Source organism: Ranitomeya imitator, chromosome 3, assembly GCF_032444005.1.
Source record: "Ranitomeya imitator isolate aRanImi1 chromosome 3, aRanImi1.pri, whole genome shotgun sequence".
Taxonomy (NCBI): domain Eukaryota; kingdom Metazoa; phylum Chordata; class Amphibia; order Anura; family Dendrobatidae; genus Ranitomeya; species Ranitomeya imitator.
The window spans coordinates 807,135,989-807,161,682 of NC_091284.1; the positions used below are offsets into that span (position 1 = coordinate 807,135,989).

The window sequence follows — 25,694 nt, forward strand, 5'->3', positions numbered from 1 at the left end:
AGCGACACCTCCTCTTTAAAATACTACATAGTGTAATCCACCAATTTTTAGCTTGAGATTCCAACTTCATCCCAATGTCTGGAGCTATTTTTAATAATAATTATAAGTTGTGAATATTTTCCATTCTTTAGGACTCTCCCTCATGAGGCCAGGCTCAAAATTACCATCATTTGCACCCAAAATTGTAGAATGTTTACAAACCTGCCCCTCGTGTAGATACTTTATGGTACATATCCATGAAAAGAATGACAGTTGACTAAAAGGGCCACTCCCCTTATACCATATATGATTGATGGAGCAGAACCTCAGTTAATTCCTTCCAACATTCAACCCCCTACCAAGAAGACAAGAAGAGGCAATAGGATGTGTTAAAAATATAATAATGTGCTGGACCGATTCTTCTTTATGATATTTACATGTAATTCTGGTAAGTGATCATGACCATGAACAATATGGTTAGTGTCCCTTTGAGTCCCTTGCAGATTCTTGGGTGTATGGTATTAATACTTAAAGAGGTCATCTAAGAGAATAAAAAAAATTAAAAGGGCACAGAATACTTAAAAATATCAATGTAAATCTTGGCAATCCACTGATTCCTGCAGCTCCTGATCCCTGCCGGTCTCTGTTTTTTTGGTCCTGGTGTCTATACAGCAGAAAGGCATCCAATCACAGGCTGAGGTGTGTCAGCGCTGCAGCCAGTGATTTGCTCAGCAGGAAGTTTCAGGAAGTAGAGCCCAGCGGGCACCAAGTAATCATCAGATCCGGAATAGCAAGGATTCTGAGGGTAAGAATCACTTCTTATTTTTCCTTTAAAAAAAAAAAAAAAAAAGCTCTTTCTTTATTCTCTGGACAATCCCTTTAAATAATAGGTGAATGTTAAAGTTAATAGAGGGAGAAGAAATCGAGATCTGTTGACTCATTAGCTCAGAATATAAATATGATATATACATTATAATCATAAGACGTCCTCCAGCGTCTGCCCGGCAGACTGGACAGTGAAGGCAGCTATAGAAATTTGTCTCTTGACCTCCTCCCATGCGGAGCGTTGGTCGCTTTTGTTCTCAATGTCGAAGAGTGCGTCGTAGATCCCAGGGAATGATTCCCCCATATACTTATTGTGGCTGCTTGGAGCATAGATGATGTGTCTGAAAGGTAAGACAAAAAAGAAGGATCAGAAGAAATTTATGCTCCAAGGTAATAAGTTGCTGATTTTTGCCACCCTTACTAATCCCAAGAATGAGAGTCCTGTGTCCTCTGTATGAAGTGCGCAAAGCACCATCCAAAGACTATAGGACTGATGAAGAGCACATCGACCAACCTTCAGGATCAGTCCCACACATTTTTAATGGTGAGCATGAGCATTATCACTATAGTCAAACCGGGGGCTTGGACATTTAAGCCCGTGATCGCGGGAGTCCCTGTGGTCAGATCCCCAGTGATCAATAAAGTTACCCATCTCTGGGATGGATATGTTTCAAGTTTGGTATGAAGCTTTTTAGAAAGATTTCAAAATGTGACACCTAACAATTAGTGTTGAGCATTCCGATACCGCAAGTATCGGGTATCGGCCGATATTTGCGGTATCGGAATTCCGATACTGAATTCCGATACTTCCCGCGTATCGGATACCGGAATCGGAAGTTCCCAGAATTCAAATTGAACGCAGCAGCCAATGAGGAATGAATGAAAGTGTGGGCACATCCTGTTTAGCATGGTGGGCATGTAAGTACTGGCAAGGCTTGGATTGGCTGCTGAAATGATGTCACTCTGCACTATAAAAAAGCGCTGCCGCCATTTTGCGCTCACTCTGCTGTGATTTCAGTTAGGGACAGGACGCTGTGTTCTAACTGAGGGCCAGTTGAGCTAGCTAATTGCTTTATTTTCCTTTCCAAAGGCTAATTTAGCAAAACGCTGTGTGTTCTTCACTGTTCACCTTGCTCTTGCCTTGCAGCGCTGTTTTAACAGCGTTCTGCAAGGTCTCTGTGTGTGTGTGTGTGCAGCTCACTCTGTAGTCTGTGTGCAGCCATATACCCGGTTGTATTCAGCTCAGGGGGGGTTCACACTGCCTCACACAGTTGTTCTTTTTTGCTCTTAGTGCAGCCTGCTGCACATTTTTTCTCAAATTTCCTATTAGTGTTTTTCCACCAGTCTCCAGCTCTATTGTGGAAAAACACTACATAGGATAACCTAGAGGGGGGTTTTTGGGCCTTGCAGCGCCGTTTACGGCTGTCTGCACGGTCTCCGTGTGAGCCCAGCTCGCCCTGTAGTCTGTGTGCAGCCATAGCCGGTTGGATTCAGCTCAGGGTTCGTTACTGGCTCATACCTTGAGAAAAATTTTCCTTTTTTTCAAATAGTGCAGCCTGTTTAAAATTTGAAAAAAAAAATTCCTATTAGTGTCTTTCCACTCGTATCCAGCTAAATAGTGGAAAAACACTATATAGGATAACCTAGAGGAGGGTTTTTTGGCCTTGCAGCGCCGTTTACGGCTGTCTGCACGGTCTCCGTGTGAGCCCAGCTCGCCCTGTAGTCTGTGTGCAGCCATAGCCGGTTGGATTCAGCTCAGGGTTCGTTACTGGCTCATACCTTGAGAAAAATTTTCCTTTTTTTCAAATAGTGCAGCCTGTTTAAAATTTGAAAAAAAAAATTCCTATTAGTGTCTTTCCACTCGTATCCAGCTAAATAGTGGAAAAACACTATATAGGATAACCTAGAGGAGGGTTTTTTGGCCTTGCAGCGCCGTTTACGGCTGTCTGCACGGTCTCCGTGTGAGCCCAGCTCGCCCTGTAGTCTGTGTGCAGCCATAGCCGGTTGGATTCAGCTCAGGGTTCGTTACTGGCTCATACCTTGAGAAAAATTTTCCTTTTTTTCAAATAGTGCAGCCTGTTTAAAATTTGAAAAAAAAAATTCCTATTAGTGTCTTTCCACTCGTATCCAGCTAAATAGTGGAAAAACACTATATAGGATAACCTAGAGGAGGGTTTTTTGGCCTTGCAGCGCCGTTTACGGCTGTCTGCACGGTCTCCGTGTGAGCCCAGCTCGCCCTGTAGTCTGTGTGCAGCCATAGCCGGTTGGATTCAGCTCAGGGTGCGTTACTGCCTCATACCTTGAAAAACAATTTCCTTTTTTTCAAATAGTGCAGCCAGTTTAAAATTTGAAAAAAAAAATTCCTATTAGTGTCTTTCCACTTGTATCCAGCTAAATAGTGGAAAAACACTATATAGGATAACCTAGAGGAGGGTTTCTTGGCCTTGCAGCGCCGTTTACGGCTGTCTGCACGGTCTCCGTGTGATTTAAACTAGCTCTGTAGCCCGATCTGCACCAAAAAAAAGGTTAAGTTCACCAAACACAACTTACACTTGTGTAGGCCACATTTGAAAAATAATAAAGTTTAGTCCACAATTTACAACATTAGTGTTTCTTACACCTGTTAGGAGGAGCATTACAGGAATAAGCACACTAAGGCCTTAGTACTTTTCTGCTTATCTTTATCTGTCAACCAAGATGAAGAGGGCAGGGAGTAAGGCACGTGGGCGTGGGCGCGGAGCAGGGAGAGGAGCAGGGAGAGGACGTGGTGATTCTGTGCCTGCTGCGGGCGCCGGTGACTCGTCGTCACTCAGTTTCAGCAGGGAACAGTCCTTCATGCGCAGCTTTGTCGGAGAGCGCCGTGCACCGCTGCTGCGTGAAGACCAAATTGAAGCCGTTGTCGGGTGGATGGCAGCTAACGCCTCGGCATCGACTTCAGTTAGTGCCACATCCTCTCAGGCACAGAGCACTGGAGAGCAGCCATCTGTCTCTTCACCACCTGCCAAATTGGCCAGGCAGTCAGAGAGCCCAGGACAGGAGCCGTCTCTACTTCTGTTCTCTGAATCTCTTGGCTTGGAAACAGGGGGCCAGCCAAGCAGCATTGGAGAAATGGAAGAAGAGGCAGTGTGCAGTGATGCCCAACACCTTTTTCTCTCTGACTCTGAAGAGGCAGGTGGGCCAGTGCCTCCGGTGACCACAGCGCAGTACGCATCTGATGATGAAACTCAGGTGCCGCTTTCTCGTGCGTACTGTGCTGCTGAGACTACCCAGGAGGAGCAGTTGGTGGCAGAGGGTAGTGGAGATGATGAGGTCCTTGACCCATCGTGGCGTGAGGAACAGGAAGGTGGTGGGAGCAGCTCAGAGGAAGAGCTTCCTCTTACGGGCCAAAGAGGGAGAGGGAGGGGGAAGACTGCGGAGCCTGTAGCCTCCACTTTGGCACCCGTTAGGAGCCTGTCTCTTTCCAAAGCCAAAAAGGGCGCTCCCAAGACTTGCAGTGCCTGGTCCTTTTTTGACACAGTTGCAGATGACATTTGTTTTGTCAAATGCAAGCTGTGTCATCATAAAGTAAAAAGAGGGAAAAATGTCAGCAACCTCAATACCACAAATATGTGGAAACATGTGCGGACCAGGCACGCGGTGGAGTTACAGAAACACACTGAAGATGTAGGCCAACCAACAGCGGCAGCTACCACCTCTTCAGCTCGTGTTGCCTCTTCCTCCAGCTCACGCACAGCTGGTTTGGCTTCCTCCCAGAGACCTTGTGTAATTCCACCCACAGCACCACCTTCCCAGTCATCCTCACACTCCCAGTCTACTCTACAGCCATCGGTAGTACAGGCATGGGAGAAAAGGCGGGCATTCTCGGCCAACCACCCCCGAGCACAGGCTCTGAATGCAGGCATTGCCAAACTGTTGTCCCTGGAAATGCTCTCGTTCAGGCTGGTGGAGACTGACAGCTTCCGTGACTTGATGGCATTGGCAGTCCCACAGTACAAGGTGCCCAGCCGCTTTTACTTCAGCAGGCAGGCTGTCCCTGCCCTGCACAGGCATGTTGAGGCAAACATAAAACATGCGCTACTGAACGCCGTCAGTAGCAAGGTCCACCTCACCACCGATGCGTGGACCAGTCAGCATGGACAGGGGCGATATGTTTCCCTCACTGCCCATTGGGTTAATGTTGTTGAGCCAGGTACAGATCGTGCGAGTGGCGCAGGACGTGTCCTGCCCACTCCAAGGATTGCAGGAATCCAGTCTGTACGCATCGACTCCTCCTCTTACACCAGTTCCTCTGATTCCTCTCTGCAGGATCCGTCACAGTCCACCCCCACATGGACCCGTGAACGTTTACCTATGACCGACATGAGCACAGCCGTGGCCAAACGTCAGCAGGCCGTCTTGAAACTAGTTTCATTGGGGCATCGAAGCCACACAGCGCAGGAGCTCTGGAATGCCATAAAGCAGGAGAGCGATGTGTGGTTACTGCCAGCGAATCTCCAGCCAGGCATGGTAGTGTGTGACAATGGCCGAAATCTGGTGGCAGCTTTGGCCCTTGGCAACCTCACTCACATCCCATGTCTGGCACATGTGCTCAATTTGGTTGTGCAGAGTTTTCTGAGGGACTATCCGGATCTTGATGCCCTGCTGCACAAGGTCCGCCTAGAGTGTGCTCACTTGCGGCGTTCCAGCTTGGCCAGATCCCGCATTGCTGCTCTGCAGCGCCGATTCCGCCTTCCGGAACACCGCATCATATGTGACCTACCTACCCGGTGGAATTCCACGTTACATATGTTGGAGCGGTTGTGTGAGCAGCAGCAAGCAGTTATGGAGTACCAGCTGCATCAGGCGCAAAGAAGTCGCAGTCAGCGCCGATCAGACTTCACAACCACAGAGTGGGCCACTATGAAGGACGTCTGCCAGGTTTTGCGTCCTTTTGATTATTCCACGCGGATGGCAAGTGCAGATGATGCACTAGTCAGCATGACTGTCCCCCTTATCTGCCTGCTTCAGCAAACTTTGCAAGGGTTAAGGGATGATGTGGTGGAAGAGGTGGAGGATGAGGAGTCACCTTTTCCATCAGCTTCTGGAGAGTCAGCGCCACGTGGTTCCTCACAAAGGGGTACGCAGGGGCCAATTTGTGAGGAGGATGAGGAGGAGTCAATGGAGGAGGAAGAGCTCCGTCCAGAGGAGGGAGCGACACAATTGTCCAGTGGTCAGTGTGTACAGCGAGGGTGGGGTGATGACGAGCGGGCAGAGATCATGTCTCAAGCAGGGGACAGCGTTTCTGGGCCGGTTGGCACTCTGCAGCACATGGTGGATTTCATGCTGCAGTGCCTGAGAAACGACCGCCGCATCGACCACATTCTCAACATGCCTGATTATTGGGTGTTCACCCTCCTCGATCCTCGCTACCGGGACAACGTCCAAAACCTCATCCCTGCGTTGACCAGGGAGCGTAAATTGCGGGAGTACCACGACACACTGGTGAATTCCATCATCTTCTCCTGTCCAACTGAGAGGAGTGCTGCTAGTGCTTTACAAAGCAGCTCAGTGCGTCGAGGCAGTGGGGGAGGCTCTGCCCAAAGAGGGAGCAGAAGCAGTGCCTCTGCCCAAGGCAAGCCCAGTATGGCACAACTCTGGCACACTTTTGTGTGCCCGCCCCAAATGTCTACACCATCACCGGCGGCTCCAGTCAGCAGGAGGCAACGGTTCCGTCAGATGGTGACAGACTACATGGCTTGCCCTCTTACTGTACTCCCAGACGGCTCTTCCCCGTTCAAGTTTTGGGTCTCTAAGCTGGATACATGGCCAGAGCTAAGCCAGTATGCATTGGAGGTGCTGGCTTGCCCTGCGGCTAGTGTCTTATCGGAACGTGTCTTTAGTGCCGCAGGTGGTGTACTAACAGACCGTCGCATGCGACTATCCTCCGATAACGTTGACCGGCTTACTTTCCTGAAAATGAACCAGGCCTGGATCTCGCAGGAATTTGCCACTCCTCTGCCTGATTAAGTAATTGGGTGTCATCCAGGTCTCCTGCTGTGTTCATCTTTCTACCACCTGAACTGCTATTCCTGGGCTCCAACACCGCCAGTTGCGGCTCAGAAGTGCAGGCTGCACAGTAAAAACATACGACCCAGTGTTATTGGGTTTCAGTAACGTCAGCTGATCCCCAGCTGTGTAGCCGGCAATGTGTCCTGCGACCGCCACGCTGGCACAACAACCTAAATGTAAGGGAACCTGTCCCCCCCCCCCCCGTCGTTTGTTACTGAAAGAGCCATCTTGTGCAGCAGTAATGCTGCACAAGGAAAAGGTAGCTCTTTTTTTTTAGCTCTTTGCACACGCAGAACTTAACACTTATAAAATGTGTTCACTGATACCGTTATACCGTCCCGGAGCTGGGACTTTCCTTCGTAATGTGACGCAGCACAGCCGTCATTCCTACCCCCTTGGTGCCATGCGCTGCCTCCTCAGCGTTGTTTTAAGCTGTCACGGAGCCTGCGCTGTTCTGTTATCCCTTGGGCATGCCCTATTTGCGCTGCCTGTCTTCTGACATAATTTGGTGTCAGGCTGGCTGCGCCTGTCGGCCGCGGTGCCCGAGATCCCGCCTCGCAGTGTCTTCTGATTGAGTCACACTGCGGGCCTGGGATCCATGGGCATGCGCAGTGCATATCTTCCCCTCGGGCTCTCGCTCATTTCCCTCCGCCTTCTTTAGACTGTGCGCCGTCAGCTGATCCCTAGCATGCCACGGCCGTGACACCGCACAGTCTGAAGAAGAGGGAAGGAGGGGAGTGAGAGTCGAGGTTATGCACTGTGCATGCCCATGGTTCCAAGGCCCGCAGTGGGATTACGTTAGATGAGACTGCGAGGTGGGATCTGGAGCAGCGTGGACGCACAGGCACTGACAGCCTGACACCAAATTATGTCAGAAGACAGGCAGCGCTAATTGGGCATGGCCAAGGGCTAACAGAACAGCGCAGGCTCCGTGGCAGCTTAAAACAACGCTGAGGAGGCAGCGCACGGCATCAAGGGGATAGGAATGACAGCTGTGCTGTGTCCCATTACGAAGGAAATTCGCACCTCCGGAACGGTTTAACGGTATAAAGGGACACATTTTTAGTGTTTACTTCGGTGTTTGCAAGGAGCATAATTAAAAGAGCAACCTTTTCCTTTTGCATCCTTAGTGCTGCACAACATGGCTCTTTCAGCTACAAACGTCTTGGGGGGGGGGGGTTAAAGGTTTCCTTTCAACTTGCTCCAATCAGGCTTCGGCCTACACTCTGTTCCTCTGCTCCTCCTGCTGTCCCTGGGCTCTAACACCGCCAGTTGGTGCCTGGAAGTGCTGTGTGCACAGTCAACAGTCGCTCCTCTGTTATTGGGGTTCAGTAACGTCAGCTGATCCCCAGCTGTGTGTGCGGCAATACCTCCAATCTGCTCCTCCTGCTGTCCCTGGGCTCTAACACCGCCAGTTGGTGCCTGGAAGTGCTGTGTGCACAGTCAACAGTCGCTCCTCTGTTATTGGGGTTCAGTAACGTCAGCTGATCCCCAGCTGTGTATCCGGCAACGTGTCATGCGACCGCCACGCTGGCACAACTAAAATGTAAGGGGACCTGTCCCCCCCCCCCCCCTAGGCGTTTGTTACTGAAAGAGCCACCATGTGCAGCACTAATACTGCACAAGGGAAAGGTCGCTCTTGAAATTATGCTCCTTGCAAACGCTGAACTACACACTCATGTAATGTGTCCCCTCACACCGTCCAACCGTCCCGGAGGTGGGACTTTCCTTTGTAATGTGACACAGCACAGCCGTCATTGCTACCCCCTTGGCACCGTGCGCTGCCTCCTTAGCGTTGTTTGATTCCGTCATGGACCCTGCGCTGTTATGTTATCCCTTGGCCATGCACAGTTTGCGCTGCCCGTCCTCTGACATCATTTGTTGTCGTCCTGGCTGCGCCTGTGCGTCCACGCTGCCCGAAATCACACCTCGCAGTGTCGTCTAATGTGATCCCACAGTGGGCCTGGTATCCATGGCCATGCGCAGTGCATATACTAGCCTCTCACTCCCCTTCTTCACGCTTCTTCAGACTAGGCGGCGTCAGCTGATCCCTAATAGCATGCCACGGCCGTGACGCCGCACAGTCTGAAGAAGCAGGAAGGAGGTGAGTGAGAGGCGATGATATGCACTGCGCATGCCCATGGATCCCTGGCCCGCAGTGGGACTACATTAGATGACACTGCAAGGTTGGATCTCGGGCAGCTTGGACGCACAGGCACTGCCAGCCTGACACCTACATGATGTCAGAAGACGGGCACCGCTAACTGTGCATGGCCAAGGGATAACATTACAGTGCGGGCTCCGTGACAGAACCAAACAACGTTGAGGAGGTGGTGCCCGGCACCAAGGGGGTTGGAATGACGGCTGTGCTGTGTCACATTACAAAGGAAAGTCCCACTTCCGGGATGGTTTGACGGTGTGAGGGGACACATTATATGAGTGTGTACTTCAGCGTTTGCAAGGAGCATAATTTTCGGAGCCACCATTTTCCATGTGCAGTATTACTGCTGTACAAGATGGCTCTTTCAGCAACAAATGCCTGGGGGGGGGGGTTAAAGGTTCCCTTTCAACTTGCTCCACTGCAGGCTTCGGCCTACACTCTGCTCCTCCTTGATTCCCTGGGTTTCAACACTGTCAGTTGCCACCTGGAAGTGTTGTCTACACAGAAAAAAACACTAGGTGATGTGTCAGTGGGGTTCAGCACCGCCAGCTGTTCCCCTGCTGTGTAGTCGGCAACGTGTCCAGCACAAGCCACGCTGGCACAACAGAACAAAAGCTGCCACCAGTGCAGGCTTCGGCCTACACTCTGCTCCTCTCCTCCTCCTGCTGACCCTGGGCTCAAACACCGCTAGTTTTTGCCCGGAAGTGCTAGCTGCACAGAGAAAAACACCAGCCAATGTGTTAGTGGGGTTCAGCAACGCCAGCTGTTCCCCTGCTGTGTAGCCGGCAACGTGACCTGCAAACGCCATGCAGGCACAGGAACTGAAATTAAAAGGGAACCTGGCCCCACCCCCCCAGGTGTTTCTATGTATAACAGCCACCTAGTACAGCAGTACTGCTGCATTTGTACAAGGTGGCTGACTTTTTCTCCTTGCCCACGTGGAACTCAACACGTACAAAATGTGTCTCATTGAGACCATTCCACTGTCCCTGAGGTGTGACTTTCCTTTGTAATGATACGCAGCACCCCCCTTGGTAGCGTTTCCCGTCTTTTGTCATCATGGTTAGCTGGCTGCGCCTGTGCATCCGCCCTGCTAGAAACAACGCCCCTCGTTGTCATATTTATTTTGTCAGCGAGGGTGTGGTTTATGGGCACGAGCAGTGCATATGTTCGCCTGTCTTAACTCATCTCCTTCCGCCTTCTTCAGACTGTGCGGCCTCCTGGCCGTGGTAGGCGATAAGGGATCAGCTGAGGCCGCCCAGTCTGGAGCCGGTGTAAGGACATGTGTAAGCGGCAAACCTATTTACTGCACAAGGCCACGAATCCCAGCCACGTAGTGTGATTGTTTGAAAACACACTGTGGGTCTGGGATTCATGTCCATCGCTAACCGCAACGGCCGACATGAAATGAGGTCAGAAGACAGGAAGCGCTCACAGCGCATGGCCAAGGGATCACAATAGCGCAGACTCCTGTACAGCAAATAACAACGCTCAGGAATCTGCGCCCAGTACCTAGGTGCAAATTTTGACACCTGTGCTGCGTCTCGTTAAAAAGACAAGTCACGCCTCCACAACTGTTTGACAGTATAATGGGCTAAATAGTGTACGTGTTTTAGTCAGCGTGTGCAAGGAGCAAAACAAATAGAGCAACCTTTTACTTGTGCAGCATTAATGCTGCACAAGGTGTGGCTCTTGTACCTTGCAACACCTGAGGGGGGGGTTAAAGGTAACCTTTGAAATTGGTTCAACTAGGCTTCGGCCTACACTCTGCTCCTCTCCTCCTCCTGCTGACCCTGGGCTCAAACAACGCCAGTTTCTGCCCGGACATGCTAGCTGCACAGAGAAAAACACCAGCCAATGTGTTAGTGGGGTTCAGCACCGCCTGCTGTTCCCCCGCTGTGTAGCCGGCATCGTGTCCAGCACAAGCCACGCTGGCACAACCGACCAAAAGCTGCCACCAGTGCAGGCTTCGGCCTACACTTTGCTCCTCTCCTCCTCCTCCTGCTGACCCTGGGCTCTAACACCGCTAGTTTTTGCCCGGACATGCAATCTGCACAGAGAAAAACACCAGTCAATGTGTCAGTGGGGTTCAGCAACGCCAGCTGTTCCCCTGCTGTGTAGCTTGCAACGTGACCTGCAAACGCCACGCAGGCACATGAACTGAAATTGAAGGGAGCCTGCCCCCCACCCACAGGTGTTTCTATGTATATCAGCCACCTTGTACAGCAGTACTGCTGCATTTGTACGAGGTGGCTGACTTTTTCTCCTTGCCCACGTGGAACTCAACACGTACAAAATGTGTCTCATTAGAGACCATTACAATGTCCCTGAGGTGTGACTTTCCTTTGTAATGACACGCAGCACCACCCTTGTTAGCGCTGCCCGTCTTTTGACATCATTGGTTAGCTGGCTGCGCCTGTGCATCTCCCCTGCTCGAAACAACGGCCCTCGGTGTCTTATTTTTTTGGACAGCGAGGGTGTGATTGATGGGCATGTGCAGTGCATATGTTTGCCTGTGTTCACTCATCTCCTTCCGCCTTCTTCAGACTGGGTGTCCTCATGGCCGCGGCAGGCGATAAGGGATCAGATGAGGCCGCCCAGTCTGAAGCAGGTGTAAGGACATGTGTGAGCGGCAAACATATTTAGTGCACCAGGGCACGAATCCCAGCACCGCAGTGTGATTTTTTAAAAACACACTGTGGGTCTGGGATTCATGTCCATCGCTAACCGCAACGGCCGACATGAAATGAGGTCAGAAGACAGGAAGCGCTCACAGCGCATGGCCAAGGGATCACAATAGCGCAGACTCCTGTACAGCAAATAACAACGCTCAGGAATCTGCGCCCAGTACCTAGGTGCAAATTTTGACACCTGTGCTGCGTCTCGTTAAAAAGACAAGTCACGCCTCCACAACTGTTTGACAGTATAATGGGCTAAATAGTGTACGTGTTTTAGTCAGCGTGTGCAAGGAGCAAAACAAATAGAGCAACCTTTTACTTGTGCAGCATTAATGCTGCACAAGGTGTGGCTCTTGTACCTTGCAACACCTGAGGGGGGGGTTAAAGGTAACCTTTGAAATTGGTTCAACTAGGCTTCGGCCTACACTCTGCTCCTCTACTCCTCCTGCTGACCCTGGGCTCAAACACCGCTAGTTTTTGCCCGGAAATGCTAGCTGCACAGAGAAAAACACCAGCCAATGTGTTAGTGGGGTTCAGCACCGCCAGCTGTTCCCCTGCTGTGTAGTCGGCAACGTGTCCAGCACAAGCCACGCTGGCACAACCGACCAAAAGCTGCCACCAGTGCAGGCTTCGGCCTACACTTTGCTCCTCTCCTCCTCCTGCTGACCCTGGGCTCAAACAACGCCAGTTTCTGCCCGGACATGCTAGCTGCACAGAGAAAAACACCAGCCAATGTGTTAGTGGGGTTCAGCACCGCCTGCTGTTCCCCCGCTGTGTAGCCGGCATCGTGTCCAGCACAAGCCACGCTGGCACAACCGACCAAAAGCTGCCACCAGTGCAGGCTTCGGCCTACACTTTGCTCCTCTCCTCCTCCTGCTGACCCTGGGCTCAAACAACGCCAGTTTCTGCCCGGACATGCTAGCTGCACAGAGAAAAACACCAGCCAATGTGTTAGTGGGGTTCAGCAACGCCAGCTGTTCCCCTGCTGTGTAGCTTGCAACGTGACCTGCAAACGCCACGCAGGCACATGAACTGAAATTGAAGGGAGCCTGCCCCCCACCCACAGGTGTTTCTATGTATATCAGCCACCTTGTACAGCAGTACTGCTGCATTTGTACGAGGTGGCTGACTTTTTCTCCTTGCCCACGTGGAACTCAACACGTACAAAATGTGTCTCATTAGAGACCATTACAATGTCCCTGAGGTGTGACTTTCCTTTGTAATGACACGCAGCACCCCCATTGTTAGCGCTGCCCGTCTCCTGACATCATTGGTTGGCTGGCTGTGCCTGTGCGTCCCCCCTGCCCGACACAACGCCCCCCGTTGTCTCATATATTTTGACTGCGAGGGTGTGATTGATGGGCACGAGCAGTGCATATGTTCCCCTGTTTTCACTCCCCTCCTTCCGCCTTCTTCTGACTGTGCGGCCTCATGGCCGCGGCATGCGATAAGGGATCAGCTGAGGCCGCCCAGTCTGAAGCAGGTGTAAGGACATGTGTGAGCGGCGAACATATTTACTGCACAAGGCCACGAATCCCAGCACCGCAGTGTGACTTTAGGAAAAGCCACTGTGGGTCTGGGATTTATGGCCATCGTTAACCGCACCGGCCAACATGAAATGAGGTCATGAGACGGCCTGCACTAACAGGGTATTGCCAAGGGATAACACAAGAGCGCAGACTCCTGTACAGCAAATAACAACGCTCAGGAATCTGCGCCCAGTACCTAGGTGCAAATTTTGACACCTGTGCTGCGTCTCGTTAAAAAGACAAGTCACGCCTCCACAACTGTTTGACAGTATAATGGGCTAAATAGTGTACGTGTTTAATTCAGCGTGTGCAAGGAGCAAAATTAAATAGAGCAACCTTTGACTTGTGCATCATTAATGCTGTTCAAGGTGTGGCTCTTGTACCTTGCAACACCTGAGGGGGGGGTTTAAGGTAACCTTTGAAATTGGTTCAACTAGGCTTCGGCCTACACTCTGCTCCTCTACTCCTCCTGCTGACCCTGGGCTCAAACACCGCTAGTTTTTGCCCGGAAATGCTAGCTGCACAGAGAAAAACACCAGCCAATGTGTTAGTGGGGTTCAGCACCGCCAGCTGTTCCCCTGCTGTGTAGTCGGCAACGTGTCCAGCACAAGCCACGCTGGCACAACAGAACAAAAGCTGCCACCAGTGCAGGCTTCGGCCTACACTTTGCTCCTCTCCTCCTCCTCCTGCTGACCCTGGGCTCTAACACCGCTAGTTTTTGCCCGGACATGCAATCTGCACAGAGAAAAACACCAGTCAATGTGTCAGTGGGGTTCAGCAACGCCAGCTGTTCCCCTGCTGTGTAGCTTGCAACGTGACCTGCAAACGCCACGCAGGCACATGAACTGAAATTGAAGGGAGCCTGCCCCCCACCCCCCCAGGTGTTTCTATGTATAACAGCCACCTTGTACAGCAGTACTGCTGCATTTGTACAAGGTGGCTGACTTTTTCTCCTTGCACACGTGGAACTCAACAAGTACAAAATGTGTCTCATTACAGACCATTACAATGTCCCTGAGGTGTGACTTTCCTTTTTAATGACACGCAGCACCCCCATTGTTAGCGCTGCCCGTCTCCTGACATCATTGGTTGGCTGGCTGTGCCTGTGCGTCCCCCCTGCCCGACACAACGCCCCCCGTTGTCTCATATATTTTGACTGCGAGGGTGTGATTGATGGGCACGAGCAGTGCATATGTTCCCCTGTTTTCACTCCCCTCCTTCCGCCTTCTTCTGACTGTGCGGCCTCATGGCCGCGGCATGCGATAAGGGATCAGATGAGGCCGTCCAGTCTGAAGCAGGTGTAAGGACATGTGTGAGCGGCAAACATATTTACTGCACCAGGGCACGAATCCCAGCACCGCAGTGTGATTTTTTAAAAACACACTGTGGGTCTGGGATTCATGTCCATCGCTAACCGCAACGGCCAACATGAAATGAGGTCATAAGACAGGAAGCGCTCACAGCGCATGGCCAAAGGATCACAAGAGCGCAGACTCCTGTACAGCAACTAACAACGCTCAGGAAGCTGCGCCCATGCAAAAAGGTGTTTTCGACACCTGTGCTGCTTTTCTTTAAAAAGACAAGTCACGCCTCCACTACTGTTAAACAGTATAATGGGCTAAATAGTCTACGTGTTGCATTCAGCTTGTGCAAGTAGACAAATTAATAGAGCAACCTTTTACTTGTGCAGCATTAATGCTGCAGAAGGAGTGGCTCTTGTTCTTTGTAACACCTGAGGGGGGGTTAAAGGTAACCTTTGAAATTGGTTCAACTAGGCTTCGGCCTACACTCTGCTCCTCTCCTCCTCCTGCTGACCCTGGGCTGTAACAACGCTAGTTTTTGCCCGGAAATGCTAGCTGCACAGAGAAAAACACCAGCCAATGTGTTAGTGGGGTTCAGCAACGCCAGCTGTTCCCCCGCTGTGTAGCCGGCATCGTGTCCAGCACAAGCCACGCTGGCACAACCGACCAAAAGCTGCCACCAGTGCAGGCTTCGGCCTACACTTTGCTCCTCTCCTCCTCCTCCTGTTGACCCTGGGCTCAAACACCGCTAGTTTTTGCCCGGAAATGCTAGCTGCACAGAGAAAAACACCAGCCAATGTGTTAGTGGGGTTCAGCAACGCCAGCTGTTCCCCCGCTGTGTAGCCGGCATCGTGTCCAGCACAAGCCACGCTGGCACAACCGACCAAAAGCTGCCACCAGTGCAGGCTTCGGCCTACACTTTGCTCCTCTCCTCCTCCTCCTGCTGACCCTGGGCTCAAACACCGCTAGTTTTTGCCCGGAAATGCTAGCTGCACAGAGAAAAACACCAGCCAATGTGTTAGTGGGGTTCAGCACCGCCAGCTGTTCCCCTGCTGTGCAGCTTGCAACGTGACCTGCAAACGCCACGCAGGCACATGAACTGAAATTGAAGGGAGCCTGGCCCCCACCCCCAGGTGTTTCTATGTATAACAGCCACCTTGTACAGCAGTACTGCTGCATTTGTACAAGGTGGCTGATGTTTTCTCCTTGCCCACGTGGAACTCAACACGTACAAAATGTGTCTCTTTGAGACCATTCCACTGTCCCTGAGGTGTGACTTTCCTTTCTAATGATACGCAGCACCCCCCTTGGTAGCGCTTCCCGTCTTCTGACATCATTGGTTGGCTACTTGCGCCTGTTCGTCCGCCCTGCCTGAATAAAATGCTCCTCGTTGTCTTAATTATTTTGACTGCGAGGGTGTGATTGATGGGCACGAGCAGTGCATATCTTCGCCTGTCTTAACTCATCTCCTTCAGCCTTCTTCAGACTGTGCAGCCTCATGGCCGCGGCATGCAAGAAGGGATCAGCAGAGGCCGCCCAGTCTGAAGCAGGTGTAAGGACGTGTGTGAGCGGCCAAAATATTTACTGCTCAAGGCCACGAATCCCAGCACCGCAGTGTGGCTTTATGAAAAGACACTGTGGGTCTGGGATTTATGGCCATCGTTAACCGCACCGGCCAACATGAAATGATGTCATAAGATGGGCAGCGCTAACAGGGCATTGCCAAGGGATAACACAAGAGCGCAGACTCCTGTACAGCAAATAACAACGCTCAGGAAGCTGCTCCAAGCACCAAGGCGTTATTTTGGACACCTGTGCTGCGTCTCATCAAAAAACCAAGTCACGCATCCACTACAGTTTGACTGTAGAATGGGGTAAATTGTGTATGTCTTTCATTCAGCGTGTGCAAGTAGACAAATTAATAGAGCAACCTTTCACTTGTGCAGCATTAATACTGCACAAGGTGTGTCTCTTGTACTTTGTAACACCTGAGGGGGGGGTTAAAGGTTTCCTTTGAAATTGGTTCAACTAAGCTTCGGCCTACACTCTGCTCCTCTCCTCCTCCTCCTGCTTCAACACGGGCTCTAACATCGCTAGTTTTTGCCCGCAAGTGCTAGCTGCACAGAGAAAAACACACGCCATTGTGTTAGTGGGGTTCAGCAACGCCAGCTGTTCCCCCAGTGTGTAGCCGGCAAAGTGTCCTGCAAACGCAACGCAGACACAAAGCTGCCTCCAGTGCAGGCTTCGGCCTACACTCATCTCCCCCTGCTTACCCTTTGCTCCAACACCGCTAGTTGGGGCTCTAGGAAGACAATCTTTAATAGGCAAGGCAACGCATCCGGGTTCCAGCACCGCCAGCTGGTTCTCGGCAGTGTTCTTGTCACAGGTACTCCCTCGTGCCAAGCCTGGTTTCAGCACCGTCAGCTGTTTCCGGGTTGTGTCAACTTCACTGAGACGCCTATGCTTGCCCCGTCGTGGTGCGGTCGAGTTAGCCAACTCCAGGGTGCCTCCAGTTTAGGAGCTTCCTATGTGGGCTGCGTGAACTGGTAGTCAAGGCTGGTTCTGTAGTGCCAGTAGGCCCAGCTCCCCCTGTAGGACTGTTGGGGTTCGGTAACTGCGGCTGCCTCGCGGCCTAGCTGTTCTCTCCTCTCCTGTGGGCCTTGGGGTCCACCACCTGGTTCCAGCACCGTCAGCTGGTTCCGGGCCGAGCCTTTGGCTTAGGTGCCTCCTCCTGGGTATCCGAGTTCCGCCAACGCCAGGCGGTCCTTGGTAGTGCTTTTAAGCGCGGGCACCTACAGCTTAGTAACCGGGTTCCAGCACCGTCAGCTGGTCCTCGGTCGTGCCATTGGCTCTTGCACACTGGGGCAACGCATCCGGGTTCCAGCACCGCCAGCTGGTTCTCGGCAGTGTTTTTGTCACAGGTACTCCCTCGTGCCAAGCCTGGTTTCAGCACCGTCAGCTGTTTCCGGGTTGTGTCAAGCTCACTGAGACACCTATGCTTGCCTCGTCGTGGTGCGGTCGGGTTAGCCAACTCCAGGGTGCCTCCAGTTTAGGAGCTTCCTATGTGGGCTGCGTGAACTGGTAGTCAAGGCTGGTTCTGTAGTGCCAGTAGGCCCAGCTCCCCCTGTAGGACTGTTGGGGTTCGGTAACTGCGGCTGCCTCGCGGCCTAGCTGTTCTCTCCTCTCCTGTGGGCCTTGGGGTCCACCACCTGGTTCCAGCACCGTCAGCTGGTTCCGGGCCGAGCCTTTGGCTTAGGTGCCTCCTCCTGGGTATCCGAGTTCCGCCAACGCCAGGCGGTCCTTGGTAGTGCTTTTAAGCGCGGGCACCTACAGCTTAGTAACCGGGTTCCAGCACCGTCAGCTGGTCCTCGGTCGTGCCATTGGCTCTTGCACACTGGGGCAACGCATCCGGGTTCCAGCACCGCCAGCTGGTTCTCGGCAGTGTTTTTGTCACAGGTACTCCCTCGTGCCAAGCCTGGTTTCAGCACCGTCAGCTGTTTCCGGGTTGTGTCAAGCTCACTGAGACACCTATGCTTGCCTCGTCGTGGTGCGGTCGGGTTAGCCAACTCCAGGGTGCCTCCAGTTTAGGAGCTTCCTATGTGGGCTGCGTGAACTGGTAGTCAAGGCTGGTTCTGTAGTGCCAGTAGGCCCAGCTCCCCCTGTAGGACTGTTGGGGTTCGGTAACTGCGGCTGCCTCGCGGCCTAGCTGTTCTCTCCTCTCCTGTGGGCCTTGGGGTCCACCACCTGGTTCCAGCACCGTCAGCTGGTTCCGGGCCGAGCCTTTGGCTTAGGTGCCTCCTCCTGGGTATCCGAGTTCCGCCAACGCCAGGCGGTCCTTGGTAGTGCTTTTAAGCGCGGGCACCTACAGCTTAGTAACCGGGTTCCAGCACCGTCAGCTGGTCCTCGGTCGTGCCATTGGCTCTTGCACACTGGGGCAACGCATCCGGGTTCCAGCACCGCCAGCTGGTTCTCGGCAGTGTTTTTGTCACAGGTACTCCCTCGTGCCAAGCCTGGTTTCAGCACCGTCAGCTGTTTCCGGGTTGTGTCAAGCTCACTGAGACACCTATGCTTGCCTCGTCGTGGTGCGGTCGGGTTAGCCAACTCCAGGGTGCCTCCAGTTTAGGAGCTTCCTATGTGGGCTGCGTGAACTGGTAGTCAAGGCTGGTTCTGTAGTGCCAGTAGGCCCAGCTCCCCCTGTAGGACTGTTGGGGTTCGGTAACTGCGGCTGCCTCGCGGCCTAGCTGTTCTCTCCTCTCCTGTGGGCCTTGGGGTCCACCACCTGGTTCCAGCACCGTCAGCTGGTTCCGGGCCGAGCCTTTGGCTTAGGTGCCTCCTCCTGGGTATCCGAGTTCCGCCAACGCCAGGCGGTCCTTGGTAGTGCTTTTAAGCGCGGGCACCTACAGCTTAGTAACCGGGTTCCAGCACCGTCAGCTGGTCCTCGGTCGTGCCATTGGCTCTTGCACACTGGGGCAACGCATCCGGGTTCCAGCACCGCCAGCTGGTTCTCGGCAGTGTTTTTGTCACAGGTACTCCCTCGTGCCAAGCCTGGTTTCAGCACCGTCAGCTGTTTCCGGGTTGTGTCAAGCTCACTGAGACACCTATGCTTGCCTCGTCGTGGTGCGGTCGGGTTAGCCAACTCCAGGGTGCCTCCAGTTTAGGAGCTTCCTATGTGGGCTGCGTGAACTGGTAGTCAAGGCTGGTTCTGTAGTGCCAGTAGGCCCAGCTCCCCCTGTAGGACTGTTGGGGTTCGGTAACTGCGGCTGCCTCGCGGCCTAGCTGTTCTCTCCTCTCCTGTGGGCCTTGGGGTCCACCACCTGGTTCCAGCACCGTCAGCTGGTTCCGGGCCGAGCCTTTGGCTTAGGTGCCTCCTCCTGGGTATCCGAGTTCCGCCAACGCCAGGCGGTCCTTGGTAGTGCTTTTAAGCGCGGGCACCTACAGCTTAGTAACCGGGTTCCAGCACCGTCAGCTGGTCCTCGGTCGTGCCATTGGCTCTTGCACACTGGGGCAACGCATCCGGGTTCCAGCACCGCCAGCTGGTTCTCGGCAGTGTTTTTGTCACAGGTACTCCCTCGTGCCAAGCCTGGTTTCAGCACCGTCAGCTGTTTCCGGGTTGTGTCAAGCTCACTGAGACACCTATGCTTGCCTCGTCGTGGTGCGGTCGGGTTAGCCAACTCCAGGGTGCCTCCAGTTTAGGAGCTTCCTATGTGGGCTGCGTGAACTGGTAGTCAAGGCTGGTTCTGTAGTGCCAGTAGGCCCAGCTCCCCCTGTAGGACTGTTGGGGTTCGGTAACTGCGGCTGCCTCGCGGCCTAGCTGTTCTCTCCTCTCCTGTGGGCCTTGGGGTCCACCACCTGGTTCCAGCACCGTCAGCTGGTTCCGGGCCGAGCCTTTGGCTTAGGTGCCTCCTCCTGGGTATCCGAGTTCCGCCAACGCCAGGCGGTCCTTGGTAGTGCTTTTAAGCGCGGGCACCTACAGCTTAGTAACCGGGTTCCAGCACCGTCAGCTGGTCCTCGGTCGTGCCATTGGCTCTTGCACACTGGGGCAACGCATCCGGGTTCCAGCACCGCCAGCTGGTTCTCGGCAGTGTTTTTGTCACAGGTACTCCCTCGTGCCAAGCCTAGTTTCAGCACCGTCAGCTGTTTCCGGGTTGTGTCAAGCTCACTGAGACACCTATGCTTGCCTCGTCGTGGTGCGGTCGGGTTAGCCAACTCCAGGGTGCCTCCAGTTTAGGAGCTTCCTATGTGGGCTGCGTGAACTGGTAGTCAAGGCTGGTTCTGTAGTGCCAGTAGGCCCAGCTCCCCCTGTAGGACTGTTGGGGTTCGGTAACTGCGGCTGCCTCGCGGCCTAGCTGTTCTCTCCTCTCCTGTGGGCCTTGGGGTCCACCACCTGGTTCCAGCACCGTCAGCTGGTTCCGGGCCGAGCCTTTGGCTTAGGTGCCTCCTCCTGGGTATCCGAGTTCCGCCAACGCCAGGCGGTCCTTGGTAGTGCTTTTAAGCGCGGGCACCTACAGCTTAGTAACCGGGTTCCAGCACCGTCAGCTGGTCCTCGGTCGTGCCATTGGCTCTTGCACACTGGGGCAACGCATCCGGGTTCCAGCACCGCCAGCTGGTTCTCGGCAGTGTTTTTGTCACAGGTACTCCCTCGTGCCAAGCCTGGTTTCAGCACCGTCAGCTGTTTCCGGGTTGTGTCAAGCTCACTGAGACACCTATGCTTGCCTCGTCGTGGTGCGGTCGGGTTAGCCAACTCCAGGGTGCCTCCAGTTTAGGAGCTTCCTATGTGGGCTGCGTGAACTGGTAGTCAAGGCTGGTTCTGTAGTGCCAGTAGGCCCAGCTCCCCCTGTAGGACTGTTGGGGTTCGGTAACTGCGGCTGCCTCGCGGCCTAGCTGTTCTCTCCTCTCCTGTGGGCCTTGGGGTCCACCACCTGGTTCCAGCACCGTCAGCTGGTTCCGGGCCGAGCCTTTGGCTTAGGTGCCTCCTCCTGGGTATCCGAGTTCCGCCAACGCCAGGCGGTCCTTGGTAGTGCTTTTAAGCGCGGGCACCTACAGCTTAGTAACCGGGTTCCAGCACCGTCAGCTGGTCCTCGGTCGTGCCATTGGCTCTTGCACACTGGGGCAACGCATCCGGGTTCCAGCACCGCCAGCTGGTTCTCGGCAGTGTTTTTGTCACAGGTACTCCCTCGTGCCAAGCCTGGTTTCAGCACCGTCAGCTGTTTCCGGGTTGTGTCAAGCTCACTGAGACACCTATGCTTGCCTCGTCGTGGTGCGGTCGGGTTAGCCAACTCCAGGGTGCCTCCAGTTTAGGAGCTTCCTATGTGGGCTGCGTGAACTGGTAGTCAAGGCTGGTTCTGTAGTGCCAGTAGGCCCAGCTCCCCCTGTAGGACTGTTGGGGTTCGGTAACTGCGGCTGCCTCGCGGCCTAGCTGTTCTCTCCTCTCCTGTGGGCCTTGGGGTCCACCACCTGGTTCCAGCACCGTCAGCTGGTTCCGGGCCGAGCCTTTGGCTTAGGTGCCTCCTCCTGGGTATCCGAGTTCCGCCAACGCCAGGCGGTCCTTGGTAGTGCTTTTAAGCGCGGGCACCTACAGCTTAGTAACCGGGTTCCAGCACCGTCAGCTGGTCCTCGGTCGTGCCATTGGCTCTTGCACACTGGGGCAACGCATCCGGGTTCCAGCACCGCCAGCTGGTTCTCAGCAGTGTTCTTGTCACAGGTACTCCCTCGTGCCAAGCCTGGTTTCAGCACCGTCAGCTGTTTCCGGGTTGTGTCAACTTCACTGAGACGCCTATGCTTGCCCCGTCGTGGTGCGGTCGAGTTAGCCAACTCCAGGGTGCCTCCAGTTTAGGAGCTTCCTATGTGGGCTGCGTGAACTGGTAGTCAAGGCTGGTTATGTAGTGCCAGTAGGCCCAGCTCCCCCTGTAGGACTGTTGGGGTTCGGTAACTGCGGCTGCCTCGCGGCCTAGCTGTTCTCTCCTCTCCTGTGGGCCTTCGGGTCCACCACCTGGTTCCAGCACCGTCAGCTGGTTCTCGGCAGTGTCTTTTGCTCTTGTACCTTCTGCTCCCCATCCTGGTTCCAGTACCGTCAGCTGGTTCCGGGCAGAGCCTTTGGCTTAGGTGCCTCCTTCTGGGTATCCAAGTTCCACCAACGTCAGGTGGTCCTTGGTAGTGCTTTCAGGCACGGGTACCTCCTGCTTAGTAACCGGGTTCCAGTAACGTCAGCTGGTCCTCGGTAGTTCCATTGGCTCTTGGACCTTCGGCTACCCATCCGGGTTCCAGTACCGTCAGCTGGTTCTCGGCAGTGTCTTTTGCTCTTGTACCTTCTGCTCCCCATCCTGGTTCCAGTAACGTCAGCTGGTTCCGGGCAGAGCCTTTGGCTTAGGTGCCTCCTTCTGGGTATCCGAGTTCCGTCAACGTCAGGCGGTCCTTGGTAGTGCTTTTTAGCACGGGTACCTCCTGCTTAGTAACCGGGTTCCAGTAACGTCAGCTGGTCCTCGGTAGTTCCATAGGCTCTTGAACCTTCGGGTAGCCATCCGAGTTCCAGTTCCATCAGCTGGTTCTTGGCATTTTCTCAGCCTTCTTGTACCTTCTGCTACATTTCCAAGTTGAAGACCCTAACGTCGACGACCCGGAAGACCACCACGATGACGACGACACGGAAGACCACCCCGATGACGACGACGACGACGGCGGAGATGACGACACTGGAGACGACGACCCTGGAGACGACAACATGGAAGACCGAGAAGCAGAAGAACAAGAGGCTGCAGAACAAAGAGCAGAAGAACATTAAGCATAAGACTTAATATCAGAGCAAAAGATATTATCTAAATTATATGCAGAAGAAGACTAAGCAGTGTATGGGGGTGAGTCCGTTCCTCCTCGTGGTGCCCCTGGATAAAGCCTGATGCTGCAGGCCAAACTGAACGCGGACAAATGTAACTTTTGTGACTGGCAGAACGGAAGGTGTAATCTTCAAACTTTTATAGATAACAACTACGGGAATGCCTGTCACAAATGAGAATATGATGAAGAAGTAGAATAGGAAGAATAATAACAGTGGAATAAAAAGAATATGTAGAATAAGAAGAATAATAATAGTTGAATAAAATGAATATGAAGAATGTAATAAAAAAAAAAAATAGGTAGAAGATGAAGAAGAAGATGAATAAGGTGAAGAAGTTGATGTCAAAGATGCTGATGATGATGAAGATGAAAGTGTGGGAAAAGAAAAAAAAAAAGAAAAAAAAGAAGGGGAAGGGCGTGGAATAGTGAAACATCAATATCTGACAAAATAAAAAAAAAATTTACATAGTCAATATCTTTGTCACTCCGAACGTCTTAAAAAAAAACAAAAAACATGCTATTCTATTTGATTGGGATAAACCTCTATGACTTTAATGTCTCCGCCACCTCCCCAAATACATCCGGCATTATTCTTAGTTGTTTTCCTTCATGTAGAATGAACCTACAAGGAAAGAAAGGGTTTATTTTAATTCCGATATTTTGGTCCCATTGACTTGCATTGGGATCGGGTATCGGTATCGGCGATATCCGATATTTTTTGAATATCGGCCGATCCAAACCGATACCGATACTTTCCGATATCGGAAGGTATCGCTCAACACTACTAACAATACATTCTTTTGCAGAATCTATTCTTAAAAGTGATTCTTGAGTGCATCAAAAATTAAAAAGTCTTGATGTATACAGCTCCTATGCAGACTTATATGCCGTATGTTTTGGTTTTCCCCTGCCCCTAAAAAAAATAAAAATATATAAAACCTGTACACTTGGATCTTACAGTCACACTCCATTTCATAGTAGTCATGCTTTTTGTTATCCTTCTAGCGTCGCTCAAAAAGATTCTCAAGACCCGAGACCAGCGGCCACGCTGTACAAGAACTGGGACTCCACCTATTATTTGGCATTTATAACACAGAAGTGTTAGCCCTCATCACACACTAAAGACACTAAAGACTTGTAGCAAATGCTACCTCTTCACCTCATATAGGTACGACCAGGAAGAAAATGATGATGGTTTCACTTTCTTACCTGTAGAAGGGACGTCCGGGTAATCCCAAGGGGTCAGTGAATGCCCTCTCCAAGTACATGAGCTGATCGTTCACAGACCGAACTTCTATTGGGCTGTAATGAAGATATTGCAGATATAAAATAGATGGATGATCTCCAGATGGAAAGATAGGTAGAAAAAGTGGTAATAAGCTACTTGTCCCTAATATGAAACTAAGGCCTCGGAGTTAATATTCTAATATTCAGTGGTCTGGTGCTGATCAATGATTTTCCGTCCCATTATATATATATATATATATATATATATATATATATATATATACACACACACACACTGTCTATTGCCTTGTCCCTTATGTTTAATGTGTCACAATCATTAATATTTAGTGGTTTTGAGATTTTTTATGTCATTATCCTAATGTGTCCAGAGGTTTACTACCCAGCCACTTCTGTTCAATGGTGTAGTGCCCTACCCATGACATCCATTAAATTAGGCCCTACCCCTTACATCCAGTGCTTTAGTACTCTACCCCTGACATTCAATGGATTAGGCTCTACCCCTGGCATCCAGAGGTTTAGTGCCTTACCCCTGACATCCAGTGCTTTATTGCCCTACCCCTGACATCCAGTGCTTTAGTGCCCTACCCCTGACCTCCAGTGCTTTAGTGCCCTGTTATGACCTGGTGGTAAGGACAATAATGGACCTGGTGGTTAAGAGCACACGGAATGACCTGATAGTTACTAATAATATAGGACGAGCTCTGAGACGTGGGAACTCTGCTGACCGCAATCCCTAATCCTATCACACACACTGGAAATAGCCGTGGATTGCTCCTAACGCTCCCTATGCAACTCGACACAGCCTAAGAAACTAGCTAGCCCTAGAGATAGAAAAATAAAGCCTACCTTGCCTCAGAGAAATTCCCCAAAGGAAAAGGCAGCCCCCCACATATAATGACTGTGAGTAAAGATGAAAATTACAAACACAGAGATGAAATAGATTTAGCAAAGTGAGGCCCGACTTACTGAACAGACAGAGGATAGGAAAGGTAACTTTGCGGTCAGCACAAAAAACTACAAAAAGACCACGCAGAGGGCGCAAAAAGACCCTCCGCACCGACTCACGGTGCGGAAGCGCTCCCTCTGCGTCCCAGAGCTTCCAGCAAGCAAGACAAAAAATCAAAATAGCAAGCTGGACAGAAAAATAGCAAACCAGAGAAAAACAAGCAGGAACTTAGCTTCTGCTGGGAAGACAGGTCACAAGAACGATCCAGGAGAGAACAAGACCAATACTGGAACATTGACAGGTGGCATGGAGCAATGATCTAAGTGGAGTTAAATAGAGCAGCCAGCTAACGAATTAACCTCGTCACCTGTGGAAGGAAACTCAGAAGCCGCAGCTCCACTCACAACCACCAGAGGAAGCCCATGGACAGAACCAGCCGAAGTACCATTCATGACCACAGGAGGGAGCTTGACAACAGAATTCACAACAGTACCCCCCCTTGAGGAGGGGTCACCGAACCCTCACCAGAGGCCCCAGGCCAACCAGGACGAGCCAAATGAAAGGCACGAACCAGATCGGCAGCATGAACATCGGAGGCAAAGACCCAGGAATTATCTTCCTGACCATAACCCTTCCACTTGACCAGGT

At 52.2% G+C, this 25,694-nt stretch overlaps 1 protein-coding gene across 2 annotated transcripts in view; it reads right to left on the minus strand.

Moving 5' to 3' along the window:
• Positions 1-363: 363 nt before the first annotated feature.
• The window catches only part of LOC138671249 (putative N-acetylated-alpha-linked acidic dipeptidase), a 147,490-nt gene continuing 122,159 nt past the window's right edge, over positions 364-25,694 (minus strand). Inside the window, exons 18-20 of one of the 2 annotated variants that reach the window (XM_069759249.1) lie at positions 24,062-24,154; positions 949-1,145; positions 364-807 (exon numbers count right to left, since the gene is read on the minus strand). In XM_069759249.1, coding sequence (XP_069615350.1) covers positions 956-1,145; positions 24,062-24,154 — 283 coding nt within the window. In that variant the 3' untranslated portion in view covers positions 364-807; positions 949-955. Of the gene's footprint in view, positions 808-833; positions 1,146-24,061; positions 24,155-25,694 lie in introns of those variants that run through there. The other variant, XM_069759248.1, reaches the window with a different exon arrangement.